The 20,194-nt window shown below is 50.6% G+C and overlaps 1 protein-coding gene across 2 annotated transcripts in view; it reads left to right on the forward strand.

Moving 5' to 3' along the window:
• Window positions 1–5,101: 5,101 nt before the first annotated feature.
• The window catches only part of NUDCD3 (NudC domain containing 3), a 65,616-nt gene continuing 50,523 nt past the window's right edge, over window positions 5,102–20,194 (forward strand). Inside the window, exons 1-2 of one of the 2 annotated variants that reach the window (XM_030551846.1) lie at window positions 5,102–5,506; window positions 10,738–11,042. In XM_030551846.1, coding sequence (XP_030407706.1) covers window positions 5,327–5,506; window positions 10,738–11,042 — 485 coding nt within the window. In that variant the 5' untranslated portion in view covers window positions 5,102–5,326. The remainder of the gene's footprint in view (window positions 5,507–10,737; window positions 11,043–20,194) is intronic. The other variant, XM_030551847.1, reaches the window with a different exon arrangement.

Below are 20,194 nucleotides of genomic sequence, written 5' to 3' on the forward strand. Positions count from 1 at the left end.
TGTCCCATGTGCCAGCACCCTGGAGAGGTCTATGTGCTGACTGAAGCTTGAGTTTCCAACCACTGGGTGGGTGGCCCTGGGAGGGAGGACCGCTGGACTCTTAAAGTGGAAAGGTGAAACTTAGGCACTTCACTGAGGAGATGAGCCACTCGGCTGTAGGGGCGTGGGGGTGGACTCATTGCTGGCATAAAAGCAATTAGACCTGTTTCAGCTTTTTCCTTTTCACAAAGGGGGCTTTTCAAACACAGTACAATGGGGGAAATCTTCCAAAATGTTCAGTTCTCAAAGGGGTAGGTGAAAATCAACACACTCCTGCCGAGTGCCTCAGTTCTACTCAAACTGAACATTGAGGGAACTGAGGAGACAAGAACTGGCCTCTTACCCAGATCTAGAGCCGTCTTGGAGAGCATAGGCAGCTAACCTAGCTTCAGGTCAGTCATGTTGGAGTGGGACCTGTCATAGGCAGGCTTGGCTTGTCTCTGCTCAGAGCAGTGAGATTGCCTGCAGGGGGTGGAAGTTTTGGCTTAGCTTACATCTCTCTGCCTTTGTTCAAAGCTGCTGGCACACAGCGATACTCTGACAAAATCCAATAGCCCTGGCCTTGTCTACACTCCAACTGGAGCTAGTCACTAAACAGGCTAGTTAAATCAAGGGACTGGCACCAGAATAGCTACAATGTTTTGAACCGTAAGGGCTTGTTTCTTAGCAGGGTTTGTCTAGATGGGGTAAAGTGTTGGAGTTTAGGTGAGTGTTCCTAGTTTGTATTAACTAACCCCTGCCCATGTGTCTCAACTCTCAAAGAGTGACTGGCTTTATGGAATAAAACAAGGACGCTTACCTGGCTTTAAACTCTCCTTCCATATAAACACAAAACTAGAATTTCTGCACACTGGCAGGAGGTGAACCCATACTGACAGCTTCAGGTTCACCTCAACCCCATGCACTGTTGCATCTGATTAGCCCTCTCTATGCTAGGGTCTTAAACACCTTAGCTCCCATGTTCTCTACTATCCCTGGTCTACTGCAGTGTAGACATGTGGGCTTGGGCTGAAGCCTGGGCTCCAGGAGCCTGAGAGGATTCTCAAGCTCTAGCCCAAACCTGCATGTCTACACCCCAATTAAACAGTCCATAAGCCTAAGTCAGCTGACAGGTCAGCCATGGGTTTTCAGATGCAGTATAGACATATCCAGTGTAAGAACCTCTGACTTAGCTCAGAAGTTAGCTCTGGGGTGGGAGCACCCAAGAGGGAAAAATTAATGTGTGCTCTGCATCCACCAGCAGCCGAGCTCCTCTAACCCTCCCCTGAGCATGCCATGTCCTCACTCCTCCACCTACCTCTCAGTGCTTCCTACTCAACATTAGCATGCTCTGGGAGGAGCAGCTTTGGGGAAGATGTGGGAATTTGGGGAAGGAGTTGGGGCAGGGGCAGGGAGGGGATGGAGTTGAGGCAGGGACTTTGGGGAAAGCATTGGAATGGGACCAGAGTCAGAGGGAGGTCAAGCACCCACAGGAAAGAGGGAAAGTTGGTGCCTATGCTTGTAAACATGCTTATTGACCAACTTTGATCTTGCGTACATCATTGTAAATCTAGAATAAATGCAGTACAATCCAGTTTTACACTAGGATAAGTCGGGAGAATCTGGCTCATTTTCATCTTCTCTAGCAGTATTGAGGAAACTCTAATGGGACTCTGCCAGGTGCAGTAACATGCATCCTGCACCAAGGGGGATGGGCTTGTAGTCCATCCACTTTCTCTGGCACCTGCTAAGATTTTCTTTCTCACAGTGGCACAGGTATAGCTGGCTCCCTTACAAGGTCAGATCTTTCCATGCAGGAGCAGTGGGTGTTCCCTAAAAGTGGGGGAGGGCACACTGTGCCCAATCATGGCCCTGGCCCTGCCCCTGCTCACTCCTTTCCCTCCCCATTGCTTACCCTTACAGCCAGTAAAGAGGAAAGGTGTAGCTCTTCCACTTTTAAAAGTGGTGGTGCCATGGCCCTTTAGCCTGCTTCATTCTGGCACTCCTGTTTCAGTGCCCATGTTCACAAAGACAAAAATGTTCAAACAAAGGTGCCTAACATTAACTACTTAAATAACACCCATGCTGGGTCAGAGCAGGCGTCCCTCTAACCCAGTATCTTGTCTTCCAACAGTGGCCAGTGCCAGATGCTTCTGAGGGAATGAACAGAACAGGATCAAGCCTCTGTTTCCAGTCCCAGCTTCTGGTATGCAGAAGTTTAGGGACAACTAGAGCATGGTGCTGTATACAGGGCTAGTGTAACCTATTAGGTGACCTAGGTGGTCACCTAGGGCACTAGGATTTGGAGGGCAGCATTTTCTTCAGCAGTGACCTCGGCGGCTGGATTTTCAGGCCCCCCGGTCACCACTGGTATTTAGGCAGGGGGAGCACGGGGGGGCCAGCATGCAGGGGAACTCTCATGTCTGACTGCAAAGTGGGGGTGCATGCAGGACCCTCTGGATTCCTCAGGACCCCACCTGGGTGGACTCACTGTGAGAGGCACACGGAGGGGCATATGCTGAATGCTCCAAGGTCAGACCCAGGAAGGTGAAGCCATGTGAGCTACTTGCCCTGAAGACCAGGGGCGGCTCCAGGCCCCAACACACCAAGTGGGTGCTTGGGGCAGCAAGCCACAGGGGAAGCTCTGCCGATGCCGCAAGGGCGGCAGGCAGGCTGCCTTCAACAGCGTGCCTGCGGAGGGTCTGCTGGTCCCGCAGCTTCAGAGGACCTCCTGCAGGCACACCGTTGAAGGCAGCCTGCCTGCCGTGCTTAGGGCGGCAAAATGCCTAGAGCCGCCCCTCCTGAAGACAGTCTGCTCCAGCAGAGAGGAGGCTCCCCAAAGTCCTGACTGGCTCTGTGGGGAGCAGTTCCAGAGTATCACCTGGGGACTCTGTGACAACTGGGCATTATGTGAGGATGTACTTAGGTTTGTTTTAACCCTAGGGTGGGGAGCCTGACCCACAAGAACCCTAACCCTAGGGTGGTGAGCCGTACCTAGAAGGGCCACCTTCTTCCCCCTCTCCCCTTGCCAGGGGCACGTAGTGATGTGCCAGCTGCCGGCCGCTTCTGGAAGTGGCGTGGGGCCACTGGCCACGGCATGCAGGCAGCCTGCCTGCGCCCCACTGCACTGCCAGGAGGAACTCGGGGGCAGGTTGTCAGATATTTGTCCTGCATGTTGGGGAGGGCTATTGTTGGAGGCCCCATGCCACCACATGGTTTGTTTCATGGTAAATCTGTTCCTGACCCGGGCTGATGCCTCCTTGGATCTTTTAAAGGGCATGAGGGTGGGGGATCACGGCGTGGCCCACATTATAGCTAAGCCAACTTCTCCTTGCTTTAGCAGTCTGGGGGCAGCCCAGGAAGCTAGATAAAGCCAACTGGGTAGGGTCCCAGCAGGCTGCTGTGCAGAACCACAGGGAAGGCCAGGAGAGCTGTGGCTAGGTGGGAACTGTTGGAGAGGTACACTTAGTGAAGCTGCAGGAGGGAGATGTAGAGTGTGGGGAGACAGCATCAGTCGGAGACTCACGTGGCTTGGAGGAAGAGTGGCTAGAGCACAGTCATGAAGCTATAGCACAGCAGCAGTGTTCCAGTTGGGGAAAGGAGTGACCATGAAGCAGGTCCAACAGGAAGGGCCTTGAGCAGTTAAAAGGGATCAGCAACTAACCCAGGCTTTTCTGCTCTTGATGGGATGAGGCTCCAGCCAAGAAGCTATTTCATCTGGGAAATGGGTGCCAGGGCAAGAAGTGACAGCAAACTACAGGCCAGTGGATTGGGCCGCTGGCAGCGCGGCTGCACAAGGAGCAATGGATGGGGATACTGGGCCACAGCAGGTGGGATCCAGACAACAGGAAGGACTTGTCACTGAACAGTGTGGAATCCCCCATCGTTGGGGATTTTTATGTTTCAGAGTTAACACTGAGATGGATGGGGAAGTTCCTGCCTCTGTGCCTTGGGAAGAGCCGTGCTATGTGAAAAAAAGCCACTGCGACTCCAGTGCTCCCTTTCATCTTCTACCTTGCTGTCTGCATAGGAGTAGAGCTCAGTCCTGGTTCTTGACTGTAGGGCTTTGTATAGCATCAGTAGTGTCCCCCAGGGTCCCTGCCCTGCAGCAAGCCCAGCAGAAATTTGTGGGCAAATAAATAGAAAGGGAGAAACAAAGTTTCAAAGGCATTTCCCAGCAACAAAGCCGTTCTGTGTTCTCATTTCTATAGACTTCGTTCCAGAGTCAACACATCCACGGACAGTGATGTGGCAGGAGATGCGCATCAGAGCTCCTGTTTCAGGCTCTCTGCAGACTCAGGCACAGGCTGCACCGGACTGGGGAGAAGCCTGGTGGCAGACTAGTCTGGGATGGGGTGAGAAATGACACCTACAGAATGAGAGTGAAGCTGGGAGGCAGGTGCAGCTGGGGAGAATTGGGGGCCAGGCCAGCCCTGCTCCCCCAGGTCAGCCCCATCCCAACACCCTCCCCTAATGCCCCCAAACCAGCCTCACCCAATGCCCTTTCCCCCAACCTCCAGTCCAGCCCCCTTCCTACCCCCGTCCCCAATTGCCTAGACCAGCCTCATTCTGACAGCAGCCCCCAGCTCTGTCCATCTAGCCCAATGGTTCTCAAACTTCTGCCCTGGTGACCCCTTTCACATGGCAACCCTCTGAGTGCGACCCCCCTCCTTATAAATTAAACACACTTTATATATTTAACACCATTGTAAATACTGGAAGCAAAGCAGGGCGTGGGGTGACCAGTTGCGACCCCCCCCCATGTAATAACCTCATACCCCCCTGAGGGGACCTTACCCCCAGTTTGCAATCTCTGGGCTACCCCCACCCGCAACCCCCCAGGCCACCCCTCCCATTATGCCCCGCCCCCAGGCTATTCCCTCACAATGCCCCGCCCCCACCCCTGGAACCCTGCCCCTGCTCTGCTACTATTAAGATGGCGTCCAAATCAGTCACGCGCTGCTGCGACGCTCTAGCGCATCGTCTCAACTCTATGATCTGTGGGTGTGTCCCTATGGCAACGGCATCGGTTACCGGCCGGAGCGTTTAGCGAAAGGAACGAGCGGAAGTCACCGCCGGGACCTGTCCAGGCGGGACCGGAAGTGCCTGGCAGGAGGAAGCTGGGTTGCCCTGGTAGCGGAGGAGTCTGGCCCTGAGGAGCCCCCCTCCCCTCCCTTCCCTGCCGCGCCCCAGAGACTCGGCGGGGCCAAGCTCGTCCTCGCGCTTCCGGGTTCCAGCCCCTCCCCCCGCGGGGTCCCCTCGCTGCTCCCGAGCCCTGCGGGGCCCCGCCCTGGACCTGGCTCCGGCCATGACCGACATGTACGACCAGGCGCTGCTGGGCATCCTGCAGCACGTGGGCAACGTCCAGGAGTTCCTCGGCGTCCTCTTCGGCTTCCTGTACCGCAAGACGGATTTCTACCGCCTGCTGCTGCGGCCGGAAGACCGGCTGGGCTTCCCGCCCGGGGTGGCGCAGAGCATCGCCCTCAAGGTAACCCGGGGCCTCGCCAGGGGCTCTCGCGGGGCAGCCATGGTCCCGGCTTCCCTGCAGCCAGGCGGAGTTTCTAGCCTCCTGGCTGTAAGAGGAGCAGTTCGGCCAGGGGGTCACTGACGGCTGAGTCTGCAGGCAGCCTGAGACAATGGCTTGGGCAGGTGTGAAGTGGGCCACGCCTGTCAATTGGGGGGTGAACGCTGAAACCGACAGATGGCACTCTAGGTGCGAAAGTTAACCATTTCACTGATCAATTTGGCACAAAGATCCAGCCAAAGTGCTTGTACCACAGTCCTAAAGGGCCTCCCGCCCCTTTGCAAGTGCTCCAAGCCCCAACCATCTCTGTCCCAGCCGCCAGAACTTCCAGCTTCCCCATGGCGACTTCACCGGTGTAGTTCTGCCCTGTTAGTCCAGAATGAACCAGGAGAACTGAAAGGATGGGGACAGCATTACATTAATGACTCTCTCACACCAGAGTCTGAGTGGGCCAGCATTGGTTTCCCTCAGAGTATAACAGTTGTTGTTCATGACACTGCCACCTTGAGGGCTGGACCAGCCCTTCATCAGATGTTCTCACTATGTATAGTGGTGGTTAGTAAAAGCAGCAAAGAGTCCCGTGTCACCTTATAGACTAACAGACGTTTTGCAGCGTGAGCTTTCGTGGGTGAATAGCCACTTCAGTCAGATGCATGTGATGGTGGTTAGTGGCATTCTTACACTAGGCTTTGAGTGGGGCTAGCTATATTACATGAGCAGTTTGCACATGACCAGTGACTCCCTAGCAAAAGGTGGAGTTACTATTTGTTTTTATTTCTCGAGCTTCTAGAAATGTTTGCCACTCCACAACCAAATAAAGAGCCGGGCCTTGCCCTGGGGAGCATACAGTCTGTGTGCCATGACACAAGTGAGCACTATAAACACCCAAAGGGGATGGTGAGTGAAGGGAAAAGGGAAGGATGATGGTGAGGTTGATCAGTACAGTGATTATTTAATTCCTTTGTTAGTTGCAGGTTACGTTCTTCTCCTGTCATGTCTTAGAGGTTCCACACCATGAGGTTTTGGGAGGAATTGGAATGAGAGGTGTGTGGGCAAATAGGTTTGGAGAGGAGAGAAGAGACGAAGGGAGGATGATGGTTGGTGCTGCTATTGGAGAGGAGGGCACATGAAGGATCACTTCAGAGATGTGGGCAAGGGCAGCGTGATGGAAGAGGATAAGAAGTTGGAATGTGATGCACAGTACAGTGGGGAGCCATTGGAATGACGCCTGGTGGGTGAACTCCTCAGAGGAAAGGGCATGAGAGAGGATATTGACAGCAACATTTTGCACACACTGGAGGGGATACAGTTGGTGTTAAAAATGCCTGACAGGGAGTGATTGCAGTAGCCAAGGCAAGAGGAGAAGTCAGAGTGATATTGACAGAGAAGGGGGGGAATTTGAGAGACCCCTTTGGAGGGAAAAGTGTGTGGATCTGACTATAGCTCGGCTGAGAGGGTGGGGTCGAAGACCTTTCCTCTAGGTTTCAGTGTTTGCTTTCTATTTCTAAGCCTTGCTTTTCACACAGAGCTTCACAGCCTTCTCATTTTGTGTTGAAATGCACCTTGCTTGACCTTAGCCTTTTGACTCTGGAGTCCTACGCTGATGGGCACATTGAGAGCAGGCTTTCTTTGGAATGCTTAAAACAAAAATGGCTCAATGGGTGATCCGAGTAAGGGAGATAGGGGAAGACCTGGTTGTTTTTTTTACAGTCTAGTTTGTTTTATACTCAAAAAAACTAGCAGCTTACATTTTAAATGTCAATTTGGGGGCATACATAATCAATCAGGAGTCAATATTTACCAGTTGGTTTGAAAGGTTTGTTGTTCATGCAGCATTACAGAGCTGTGCTTGATGCCTTAGAAATCAATAATCTGTAAAAGTTCCCTCACCCAAGGCTATTTCACTCGAAGTAAGATTGAAAGGAGTGTTTCCTAGTGGTTGGAGCCGAGGGCTATGGTTCAAGAGATTTGGAACTGTATTCTTGGCTCTGTCACTGACTTGCTTTGTGGCCTTGAGCAAGTGGATTCCCTCCCCTGGTTAAAATACAATCTTAATTATTTACCTTGCAGGCGTGTTGTATGGCTCAGTGCATGTTTGCAAAGGATTCTGGGACTCATAAAAGCCCCTAGAGAAGTGTCAGATATTAAGTATTTCTTATCATAATAACGTTTTAAGGAACTGGAAATTGCCTGCTACACATGTGCATTAATTTTCAGTTAACAATTTAGTGCTGAGTATAGTGTTCCAGTGAAGTGCAGGACAAGCATGCCTTATCTGGAAGTGCACATTTGAAATAAACACCGCTCCATTTAGTATGGTGTTTATGTGAAGGCATAAATGCACAGACACTAATCTAAAATACTCAGCCTGCACAGTGGCCAAGTCAGTGACGCTGTGGAAAGTTTGAATCACCTTGCTTTAGAGAAAGCTCTCTCTGCTTGGAGCTGGTACTCCAGAGCTGCAGGCAAAGCAGCATAGAAGTGACCTGCAGAGAGGAGCAAAAATGGATTTGTGTCTTATTCCTGAGTCATGACAGGCAAAGGAGACCTGGAAGTTATTTTGTTCCTTCTTGTTTTTAACGTTGAAGCCTTGCCTTCCTTGCCTTTTGCTGGAGGACCAGAGAACTGGTGTGGGAGTTTTCTCATCCCCCAGTGGAATGGTCAGGTTGTATTTTTCAGGGAGAGCGTTCACTCCAAGTGTTTCGCAGGAGTCTACCTTAAATTGGTATGAACAAAAACAGAGGCAAACTAACGAGTTTTAAACAGTCTGCCTAACAATCCCTTTCCCTCTCAATTGCTCAGGTTACGGGTCTCTTGTGATGTCGTAATCTCATTAGTTCTCCAAGCAGTTCTCCAGGAAAACCAGGGAAGGCAATGTCTGATATTTCTAATGTTCAAAAAGACAGTTAAAAAACCAGGTAAACCTCTCTTTGAGTAAACAGTTGGCTTTTCAGGGCTTTAGGCAGCATTAAGACGCAAACAAAACCCATGCCCATTGTTTCCTCTGCAGATCATGTTTCAATAAACAGGGCCGTACTGAGGAGGAGGAGCCAAGGGGCAGGAGGCAACCTCATAGGCAGTGGGCTTATACTAGGGTTGGTGATGGTGGAGGGCACAAGGAAGCTGTGTCACTGTAGTTCTGTGCTTCCCTGCCCAGCTGCAGTAGCCACTCAGAGCAACTCCCTCTCTGTCCTCCTAAGGCCGCTGCCTCTCTCACCACAGCAGCTTGAGAGCAGCATGCCTGTTTTCCAGAAAATGGAGCAGAGTGCAGCTGCTGTTGCTTTTGATAGAGCACTGAGATCTGCAGAGACCTTGGGTCTTAACATCATGCATTGCAACTTAACATTGTATTATGGGGTTCAGATCCTGTCCCCGCTGCTTTGATGGCAGAAAGAGGGCAAAACAGCCCCCTGGGGAATATCTTCAGTACAGGGCTAGCATAGACAGCCTTCTGTGACCCCCATGTGCAGCCCCTGCCATAAGAGACTGCTGGCGAGTAGCCAGAGATGGTAAGGGGAGTTATTCCAAGAATTCAGAGCTTCAGAGAAGCCAATCAACAACTGTAGCCAACTTCTGTAAGTTAGAGCAGACCCTGGGGATGTCTTAACTCATGCTGGGGGCTGTGCTGTCTGCAGGGGCAGCCCAGAATCCTGTGTGTGCAAAGGAGATATAAAGCCCCCTTTGCCCTCTCCCTGCTTGTCCTGTGCAACCCAAGGCAAGTACAGAATCTAGTCCCTGGACTTGTAGCCTGTGAGTGCCCAAAGGTGAGGGTGACTGGAGAGCTCTGCAGCCTGTAGTAGGAATTAGGTAGGTAAATTGCTGTGCAGGTGGAGCAGCAGATGAGGTGACAGAGTAGTAAGTGTTACAGCCTGTTGAGGAGAGAATGTGTATCTTCTAAATGAGAAACTGTGTCATGTTTCCCCCTGAGGAGTAGCTCAGGTCTAATGACTGTGTGAGAACAAACCACTGCACAGTAGCCTAAATCTTAATTTCCCCAGAGAGAGGCCATTCTGGACTCCGGCTTCTGTCACTTCCAGGACATGCTGTTTCTTTCCACTAGCCATGGGCATTCAGAGCCGAGACACTGCTCCCAGTGGTACTGTGCTGCAGACCAGTTCAGCGGTCACCCTCCCTTTTCAGCTCAGGATTTTGGGTCCTGTCCTGATTTAAAGGGCACGGTCTGAGCCTTGTCTCTGAATGCTCTGCCTTGGGCTGGTTTGTGTTTCATGATTGAAATGCAGCTGGCCGGGTGGGTCTCTATGAATAGCACATGTGAGTCACTCACTGGGATTATTTTGGAGCGGCAGTGCCTGGTTTCAGGCTGTGGCTGCACTAACATGCTCTTTGCCCTAATGCTTTTCCAGAGGAGCTGCTGCTGGTGGCAATGTCACTCCTTTAGAGAGAGCTCTGCCCTTCAGGCTGAGTCTGCCTGTAGCCTGGCTTCTCTGTCCAGTCTATTCCCAGAACTGCTGACTTCTCTAGAACTGTTGCTGTGTTACTTTCCATCAGCTTTCTGCTAGCCTGACCGGGCAGCAGTACTAGCAGGTATGGATTTAAGAACAAAAGCCCAGTGAGCATGTGAACTGGGGAGGAACCAGTGTGGAGTTAGGATAGGGGTGAAGTGGTACAATTGGAGAAGTAGCCAAGACCAAGTGGGTTGGGGAATGGTGAGATTGCACCTGAAGACGCAGGCGTGGTGCAGGTTGGAAGCTGCTGATTTCTCTATTCACCCCTCCTTTGGCCTCTCTTCTGATCTCCCATCCTCCCCCAGTGGCCTCCCATTCTGTTTTCCACACACTCAAAGCAAACCCAACTCATTTCTGTTTTAGATTAAAAAAGAGAGAGAACCAATGTAATGTTGTTTGCGTGAGAGAGAGCACGGGGTATGTGTCTCAGGGTAGCTGCAGCCATGGTGAGCTGCCTCAGAGCAATGACCCCACAGTCCACAGAAAATGGAAGAATATATTTGCTTATTCCTGTGTCGCCGAAAGAATCTGTTAGCTCACTGCTCCAGGCAGGCCTGCTTTCTGTCACCAGTGTCCTATTGGAAACAGTGCTATACTGAACTATATCAGTGCTTCTAGTGTCAAGGTGCAAACCCTGCACCACATCTGCTTCTGAGATACATGCATATTAGCTGTGGATTGATGGCTTGGCTGCCTGCTTATTTGCTTGATTGGCTTTATCTCTTTCAGGCATTCAAGAGCTTTGAACACTTGGCCCGTCAGGATGATGAGAAGAGGCAGCGGGAGCTTGTGGAGAAGATGAGGAAAAGGGAGGAGGAAGCAGCAGCAGAGAGGACAAAAGTGCCTGCTGTAGCTCAGGAAGTTGAGATCCACTCGGCATCAGAGCTAGTCCCTGGCTCAGACGATGGTGCTGCCGCCAGGCCTCATGAGCCCACTGCAGCAGAGGAGACAGCTGAAGCGGCAGAGAGCTCTGCGGCCGCAGAGCCACCAGGAGCAGCTGCCCCAGTGGAGTCCCAGCCATCAGCATTGCCCAAGTAAGGGTTTCTTGTTATGGTACTTCCCTTGTGTCCATTGCTAGCCTAAGCATCTCATTCTGAATAGAGTCTAGTTCTCAGTCCTAGCTCGCAAGGTGATGGGGTCGTGGGAAGGCTGCACTTCCCCAGGGTGGTGTTTAGATTCTTCCCAACAGAGATAATTGTGTTGTGTGGACACAGGGCAGCCCCAGCCTTGTCAGGCCCATCAGTCAGAGGAAGTGACATGGGTTCACAGAAGCATGGCAAAGCCTTCAGATTTGGTTTCCTTTGCTCCTTTTTGGGCACTTCAGTCTGTCTGCTCTCTTCTCCCCTCTAAGCAGAGGAGGTGGTCTGTTAGCGTCTCCCTCTTCACAACACTGCAGTACAATTGTTTGCTCAGCCAGGTCGCTAGGCCTTCCTCCCCCACGGTCAGGTCACACACAGTCGAGACAAGGCCACAAAGCATCTTTTCGCCCAGTATGGGATGTGGTGCTACCTGTGCATCTCCACGGACTCTTCTACTTGACTGTGATCAGTGCATTCAGGGAAAATCTGGGCAGCTGTCCCATAATACCTTGGGAAGTTAGGTACTCAACTCCCATCGCTTTCAAACTCCCTCAGTCCTCTTTGAGCACTCTGGCCATGCACTGAGAGCAGACACACGTGGGGCAGTGCACTCTGGGAGGTTACCGCACAGAGAACTGGGAGCAGGGAGGACCAGCCAAACTGGTTATACCAGCGCAGTTAGGGTCCAACTGCACAGCAAAACAAATGACCTTGTCCCAGCCTAGGCTGCAGGCCTGGGTGCACACCAGCTGAGTAATCAAGCCATATATAAAGCTGATTGTTTCACTCCTTCATATGAGCTGCAGTGTCAATGGGACCAGAAGGTCAAGTTGTTTTCTTTTGTTTCTTGGGGTTTCTCACTCCCCTGTGGAAGATCGACCTGGCTCAGGCCAAGGCCAGCACGTACATTCCAGAGCGAAGCTGGAATCTCTTCATTTTTGAACTGGCCAGTTTTTAAAGCCTCTGTGCAGACGTCTGTTACACCTGTGTGAGTGAGGAGCATTCTGCTGGCCTGGGATCTCCTAAAACAATGGCAAATGACCTTTTGCAAGGCTAAGTCAAAATGTCTCCCCTTTCCTAGAGTGATGATGTGGGAAGGAGCTGTGTCTATTTCAGCTGGACTCTGCTCCAGGTAATACCCACTTGTCACTCTGGAGGAGCTGTTCTAGAATGTTGAGTGATCTAGAAGCACAGCTACTGCTGGGAATAGATCAGGGCAAGTTCTTTGGGTAGCTGGCTGCCCTGCCCTGCCCATCCCATACAAACCACAAAGACCATGGGATGTGAGGATGGTGGAGAGGGATTGGATGGTATGGGGACAGATGATGGCATACAAAGCATTTTGCCTCTAGATCAGCCATTCAGATCTAGAGCAGATTAACGAATGAAAATCGTTACCAGCTGGTGGCTCTTTAACTGTCTTTGTGAAATGAAATTCAGTGTGATAATTAATGGACAGGTGTCCACTTCGTAACGGGGCCTGGGTGGTCCCCTTTACTGACATCCCCCTAAGAGATGCCAAGGATTGAATGGGCCACGGTGATGTCAGGCTGGTTAGAAGGGGGCAGTTTGCACTTCTCTTGCCTGGGCTGTCCCTGTGACAGGGGCTGTCAGTCTCCGATATCCATTCAGTAGCTTTCAGCAGCACTAAATTAATGGTAAACAGCAAAGAAACATTAATAAGACACCAGGCTGATGAAGTATTAAAGGCCACACATGAGTCTCTCTGGGCTGAATACTTCCATCTAATCCTCAGGGATGGGAATGTTCCATGTTTCTGTCTGAGGAGACAATGCCAGAAGAAAGAAGAACGGAAGAAAAGGATTACCATAACTCTGTGGTTTTTGGCTCTTATAGTGTGGTGTGTGTGTGAGATCTTTAATGTACCTTTCCTGTGGTTTGAGAGAGCTGCTGTATGGGTTGTGGATCCGGAATGTATAGCCTTCGCTGCTCCTCCAGTTACTTTATATTGTATCTATTAAAATGTTGTTATTGGGGGTGGAAGGCAAATGTCCAGCTCCTCATATCATGGCCTTGTGCCCTGCCTCCCCAACCCAGAGCACACGGACCATTTCATTCCTATGAGTCTGGGGGTGCTAAGAGTTCAGGGCTTAGCAGGCTGGGCTCCTTTTCAATACCCTGGCATCCATCAAGAGCAGAGCTACCACCCAAAGGTAGGCCAAGGGTGTTGGGACATTACCTTGACTCTCAGAGATGGAGAAAGATGGTTCCTCCCCCTTGACTGTGCTTTTTCTTCCTATTTCTACCCAAGCAACAGTGTGTTTGGCAGGACCATCCCCTCAACAGCAGATCAGAATATTGCAGGCAAAGGATTATGGGAAGTCCTTGAATCATTGTCTTCAAACGCTATCTCTTTGGTAGAGGAAAGGCATGAAAAGCAAAAGGCCTTGCATTGAAGTAAAGTCTCTCTAGCTCCCTCCTATTCCCCTCACCCCTGCTTATTGCAGGTTGAAAAGCTTCTGTACATGCGCTGGCTGCAGCGGAGAGGAAGCTTCTCCAGCACAGTGGACTGTGTTGATTTTATCCCCTTCCAGCATGCCACGGTTTTGCAGCAGGGCTGGCATGCATGTAACGAGGGAACAAGCTGAAAGGGCTGGTTGTGTTGATGAGTGTCTGGAGTGGCTTTCCTTTTAGGAGCGCTACAGATAGGTCTCCAGAGCCTTTTGGTGCTTCAGAATGGGGCAGCTGGAAGAGTGTGTTTTTGTCAGCACAGTCTAAGTAGCTGGCATGTTGAGTTTGTGCAGCAGCAAGTGGAAGAATGGGACAGAGTGATCCCTGGGAGCTGGAACCAAGTGACTGAGCGGATTGGTGACAACAGTGAGCCTTCCACCTCTAGGTTTCCTGGGTAAACATGATGTATGTCGGTAATGAATGAGGCCAGTGAGGAAAGGCCATTGGAAAGAGAGAGGCTGATCAACTTGATTCTAGTGAGGAGTCTGACTCAAGACATCTTTGATCCATATAAAAGAACCAGGTGGCCTTCTGCTCCTGGTTGCTAGGACAGAGGATGTGAAGCAGGAGTGCACCCTGGGGGCTGCTGGGTTATTTCCATGTGGGACCAAATGCAGTAAGGATAGGAAGATTAGAAAGGAACACGAGCTTCAGGGAAGTAGAAAGAGAACGGAAGAAAAGAATGATGTTCTGCTACCAGAGTTATAGTTATCCTGTGCATAAAACCTTCATTCTCCCAGGCTGTCAGTCTGGCACCTTTCACTAGCATGAAATTTACAAAAAAACATATTAAAAGTGGCAGATCCCTTGAGCCTGCCATGCAGCCGCTGCTCTGGCTAGCATGGCTAAAACCGACTTTTTCTAAAAATACATTTGAAAAATTAAATCTCTATGTGCTAAAAAGACCTGAATGCAAGCTACTAGCACTCAGGTTTAATTTCAGATTGATTGTGTTAATAGTCTGTAGGACTAAGGTTTGACTTTCTAAGTTGTCCTCTGGCTAGAAGGACAGTAGTTGCTGGGAGTAATGAGTATTTAAGGGTGGGCGCTTAAGGCCCCATAAAAAAAAAAGTCCTATGAACAAATGTCTGGACTGGGGAAAATAAACAAGACGAATTAGAAGTGATGCTAAGGGAAGGAGATTGACGCAGTGGGCATAGGATGCATCTTGTTGTGGAAGTGTGTGAGCTGACGGGTACAGTGTCTGTTGTAGAGACAAAAAGAGCAGGCCCACACCTATTTAGCTGAGAGGCTTGGAATGAGCATGCTACAGCTGGGTTCTATGAGCAGCACTGGTTTCCAAGAGCAATTGAAGTTGTTGGCTTGAGTGTCTCAAGTCCGATGGTGTGGGAGCTCAGGGACAAACTCTCTCTGTGCAACCTCATGATGTTGAAGATCAGCTATGTCTCTCCTTTTGACCGCCTGATAAATTTGTGTTCAAGGGCTGGCCCTGGAGCTTCCATCCCATATGGGACAGTCAGGTGTTTAAACAGTGTGGTTGAACTAAGTATCCAGCAAACGGGCTGGGCTGTCTAGTGGGTGCTGTAGTTTCAATGCCACTACTATGAAGGAAGACTGAAAGAATTGGCAAAGAATCCTGTGGCACCTTATAGACTAACAGACGTTTTGGAGCATGAGCTTTCGTGGGTGAATACCCACTTCGTCAGATGCATGTAGTGGAAATTTCCAGGGGCAGGTATATATATGCTAGCAAGCTAGAGATAATGAGGTTAGGTCAATCAGGGAGGATGAGGCCCTATTCTAGCAGTTGAGGTGTGAAAACCAAGGGAGGAGAAACTGGTTTTGTAGTTGGCAAGCCATTCACAGTCTTTGTTTAATCCTGAGCTGGTGGTGTCAGATTTGCAGATGAACTGAAGCTCGGCAGTTTCTCTTTGAACTCTGGTCCTGAAGTTTTTTTGCTGCAGCATGGCCACCTTAAGGTCTGCTATAGTGTAGCCAGGGAGGTTGAAGTGTTCTCCTACAGGTTTTTGTAAATTGCCATTCCTAATATCCAATTTGTGTCCGTTTATCCTTTTCCGTAGCGACTGTCCAGTTTGGCCGATGTACATAGCAGAGGGGCATTGCTGGCATATGATGGCGTATATTACATTGGTGGACGTGCAGGTGAATGAACCGGTGATGGTATGGCTGATCTGGTTAGATTCTGTGATGGTGTCGCTGGTGTAGATATGTGGGCAGAGTTGGCATCGAGGTTTGTTGCATGGGTTGGTTCCTGAGCTAGAGTTACTATGGTGCGATGTGCAGTTACTGGTGAGAATATGTTTCAGGTTGGCAGGTTGCCTGTGGGCGAGGACTGGCCTGCCACCCAAGGCCTCTGAAAGTGTGGGATCGTTGTCCAGGATGGGTTGTAGATCCCTGATGATGCATTGGAGGGGTTTTAGCTGGGGACTGTATGTGATGGCCAGTGGAGTCCTATTGGTTTCTTTCTTGGGTTTGTCTTGCAGTAGGAGGCTTCTGGGTACACGTCTGGCTCTGTTGATCTGTTTCCTTATTTCCTTGTGCACGTATTGTAGTTTTGAGAATGCTTGGTGGAGATTTTGTAGGTGTTGGTCTCTGTCTGAGGGGTTAGAGCAGATGCGATTGTACCTCAGTGCTTGGCTGTAGACAATGGATCGTGTGATGTTCCCAGGATGGAACCTGGAGGCATGAAGGTAGGCATAGTGGTCAGTAGGTTTTCGGTATAGGGTGGTGTTAATGTGACCATCACTTATTTGCACCGTGGTGTCCAGGAAGTGGACCTCCCGTGTAGATTGGTCCAGGCTGAGGTTGATGGTGGGGTGGAAGCTGTTGAAATCGTGGTGGAATTTTTCCAGAGTCTCTTTCCCATGGGTCCCTATCATGGCTACCCCTCTGATACTTGAAAGAATTGGGTTTGTTTAGTTTGGAAAAGAGAAGACAGAGGGGACATGAAGCAGTTTTCAGGTATCTAAAAGGGTGTCATAAAGAGGAGGGAGAAAACTTGTTCATCTTAGCCTCTAAGGTTAGAACAAGAAGCAATGGGCTTAAACCGCAGCAAAGGAGGTTTAGGTTGGACATTAGGAAAAAGTTCCTAACTGTCAGGGTGGTTAAACACTGGAGTAAACTGCCTAGGGAGGTTGTGGAATCTCCATCTCTGGAGATACTTAAGAGTAGGTTAGATAAATGTCTATCAGGGATGGTCTAGACAGTATTTGGTCCTGCCATGAGGGCAGGAGACTGGACTCGATGACCTCTCGAGGTCCCTTCCAGTCCTAGAATCTATGAATCTATGACCTGGGCTGAGCCTTCAGGATCTTCAGGGAACTCTACAGCAGGAGCCAATGAATTTGTCTACATCTCCTGGCTGGTGTGAGGTCTGCGTGGCTAGTGTTACTACAGTGACTGAGTGTGGTTAAGCTTGGAAGGGAACTGATTGTGTAGGGCTTCTCCAGCGTTGTATTTTCTGAGGCTAACTGCGGTGGGTATTGTCCTGTTTGTTAAAGAATGGCTCAAAGCGAAAAAAGCAGGAAGAGAGACAACTTCTTTCAGTACAGCCTGCCCCTTCAGAGGAGTGACACTTGGGGCAATTTCAGGAAAAGCCACTCTTTCAGGGATGGGGAGTGTTGGCAGACATGGCGTTGCAGTATCTGCGTTGGAAATTCTTTTAGCAGCCTGGAACTTCCAGTCCCCTGTGGTGTGTGACGGGGAGATCCAAGAACAAGATGGCCTTGTCATGAGTACCTCATCCTGTGCGTGGTCCCTGTAATGGGCATCAATCGGCCACACTTGTTGAGAGAGGAATATTCAGCTGTCTGTAAGGAAGAGTACAAGAGGCTGGGCTGCCATTCTTCAGCCTGCTCTCACTCTGGAAAGCCAGGCTCTGCTGAACAACTTTGCTGCTGACATTGCTGAGTGAGAAGGGCTACTTCAGGCAGTCACTAAGGAGCAGTGTCTCTGCAGCCCCTCTGCCAGCTAGACTGGATCTCCTCCTCTTTCAATATCCAGCCCCGAACCCATTGAAACCCCCTGCGTGACAACCCTCTCCCTACCTCCTCTCAAATGCGTGCATGGCTGTGTCATTGCAGGGATCAGTAGAACCAGGTGAGGAGCGGCAGATTCTCTGGATAAGGGCTCTCAGGCCCAAAGTCCTGCAGAGGTGCCCGCTGCTCAAAGGGGCTGCTCAGAACTGAGAGATTCCTGGCCTGCAGAATCTGAATAGGGCTGTTTTGTTAAGCTGACTGTAGCTAGTGCTGTCTGCCTCTGGGTGGCGCTGCAGTCACCTGAAAGAATGTCGAGGGCTGAAACGTGCACTCAGATAATAGCTATTAATAATTTAAAGAGTGAGTTCCTTCTGCACAGCCATGCCCCTCCCACCCCCCACCCCCCGGCAAAATTCAACGTCACCAGCCTGGTTAGTAGGAGCTTATGAATAATGCGCGTCCCCAGCAGCTAGCTGAATGCAAAAATGAGATAAAACAAAAATATTTTTCTCTCAGGGGGAAAAATAAAGAAAAAATCAAACATGTTAGTTCCCCAAACCTTAGTGCCGTGTAAATGTAGGGCATTTAGCATCCCTGCTGGATGAGTCCCTGGGTTCCTGGGCTTGCATCCCGGTACCTCTTGTAAACTGCCTCAGTATGGTCGTGGCTTTTACGTGGCTGCAACAGGTTTGGTTCTGCTCTCTGAATAGTGCCGAATAGGCGCTTCCCAGGGACTGTGTGGACAAGAGGCTTGGGCAAGTCACTTCGTCTCTCTGGGCCTCAGTTCCAGTGGAGGTAATAGCTGGGCTCTTCCCCACAGGAGTGTGTTTGTGTGTGTGAGTATGTACGTTAAAGATGGTGAGGTTCAGATACTGTGGGAATGGGGCCAGAAAAGTACTTTGAGAGACTAAGGCCACGTCCAGACTAGGGTATTAAAATCGATTTTAGATACGCAACTTCAGCTATTTGAATAACGTAGCTGAAGTCGAATTTCTAAAATCGAGGTACTCACCCGTCCAGACGGCGCGGCATCGATGTCCGCGGCTCTCCGTGTCGATTCCGGAACTCCGTTCGGGTCGATGGAGTTCCGGAATCGATGTAAGCGCGCTCGGGGATCGATACATCGCGTCCAGACTAGACGCGATATATCAATCCCCGAGCAATCGATTTTAACCCGCCGATGCCGTGGGTTAGTCTGGACGTGGGCTCTGTTATGGTGAAGGCCTGTTCAGTGCAACTCTTACCCACCCACGTATACAGGCCATTCCCAGCCCCATTGCAGAAGTTTCCCTAGCACTTCTGCCTGTGTCTACCCACCATTCCAGTCCACGGGTATCTCATGAGCACATCTCCCATCAGTTACGCTCTCCTAAATCTCAAGCCACTTGGTACTCCCACCTGCTCCCTTTTGGTTGAGCGTGGAATGACCACATCTGAGGGAACGTGGGCTTTGATCGCTCTCACGCAAATAAAGCGCTTAACTCTGCACTCCCCCTTGGCACTCCTTGCAGCAATGAGATGGGGTAGCCTGGCTGCAGCCACCTCTCATTAATCAGGATCAGACTCCCTTGTGCCCCACGTCCTCACTTCACTGTGCTCCCATGCAGCAGTGGGCAAGGCCGCGCCATTAAGGGACAGAACCAGCACCATCTTAGGCTTAGTCAGTGCAGGTGACAGAGGGCATGTCCATCTCCCCAGCATGGGCCTGCTGATCCCTGGTGGGCTTTGTCAGGCATATGGACACTACCCCACCCATGATGAGGTGTCTCCAGCTCCTGTAGGATCATAGCAGGGGAAAGAACACTTAGTTTGCAGCCATGTGGCTTGCACAGGGTGGTGAATTCCACCCTCCCCCTTCTTCGCAAGCAATTCCCATCTGCTCCGAGAAGCCATTCTCTTCATCATTCATGTTGCTTGAGCTCAGCTCCTAATTTTGAGCATCTCCCTTCTCACCCAGCCCCCTTCTTGGATTTGGCTCTGCATACATTTGCCACATAGCATTCAAAATAGTGCCCGGCTTCCCACATGTGCCGCAGTGCAGTCTGGCCTTTGAGTTCTATTTATGCTTCTTGACTCTGGCTCTCAGTTCTTCTCCAAGTGCTTTTCTCCAGGAGGCTGAACTTTAATACTGACCTAGTGCTTCATCGCTGTGCGGTGGGCTAGCAGCTCTTGAGAAGAAGCTGCTTCCCAGTGTTTTCTGGGAATTAGTTAATTTCCAGAACCACACAGCTGTTTGGAAAACCATAGAGATCCAGCAATGGCCGGAGGATGAGTGAAGCGAATATCATTGGCAGTCTAAATATGGTTCAGGATGATGGATGTCTCATCTTCCCTCTTATGTATTCTCTCTCCGGATAGTTATACAAGAACGGCCAGACTGGGTCAGACCAAAGGTCTATCTAGCCCAGTGTCCTGTCTTCTGATTGTGGCCAATGCCAGGTGTCCCAGAGTGAATGAACAGATCAAGTGATGCATCCCCTGTCGCTCATTCCCAGCTTCTGGCAAACAGAAGCTAGGAACACCTAGTTCCCCCTCCCACTCTCACCTCCACACACAGCACTTCTTCACTGGTGCCTGCAGAGGGGCAGCGTCCAAGTGGGTCCTGGTCAGTTTCACAATGCTCTTGCTCAGACGGGGAATTGCTCTGTGCCTGAGCAAAACCAGGTGGGTCTTGTG

This window comes from Gopherus evgoodei, chromosome 2 (assembly GCF_007399415.2).
Source record: "Gopherus evgoodei ecotype Sinaloan lineage chromosome 2, rGopEvg1_v1.p, whole genome shotgun sequence".
In the NCBI taxonomy this organism is placed as follows: Eukaryota; Metazoa; Chordata; order Testudines; family Testudinidae; genus Gopherus; species Gopherus evgoodei.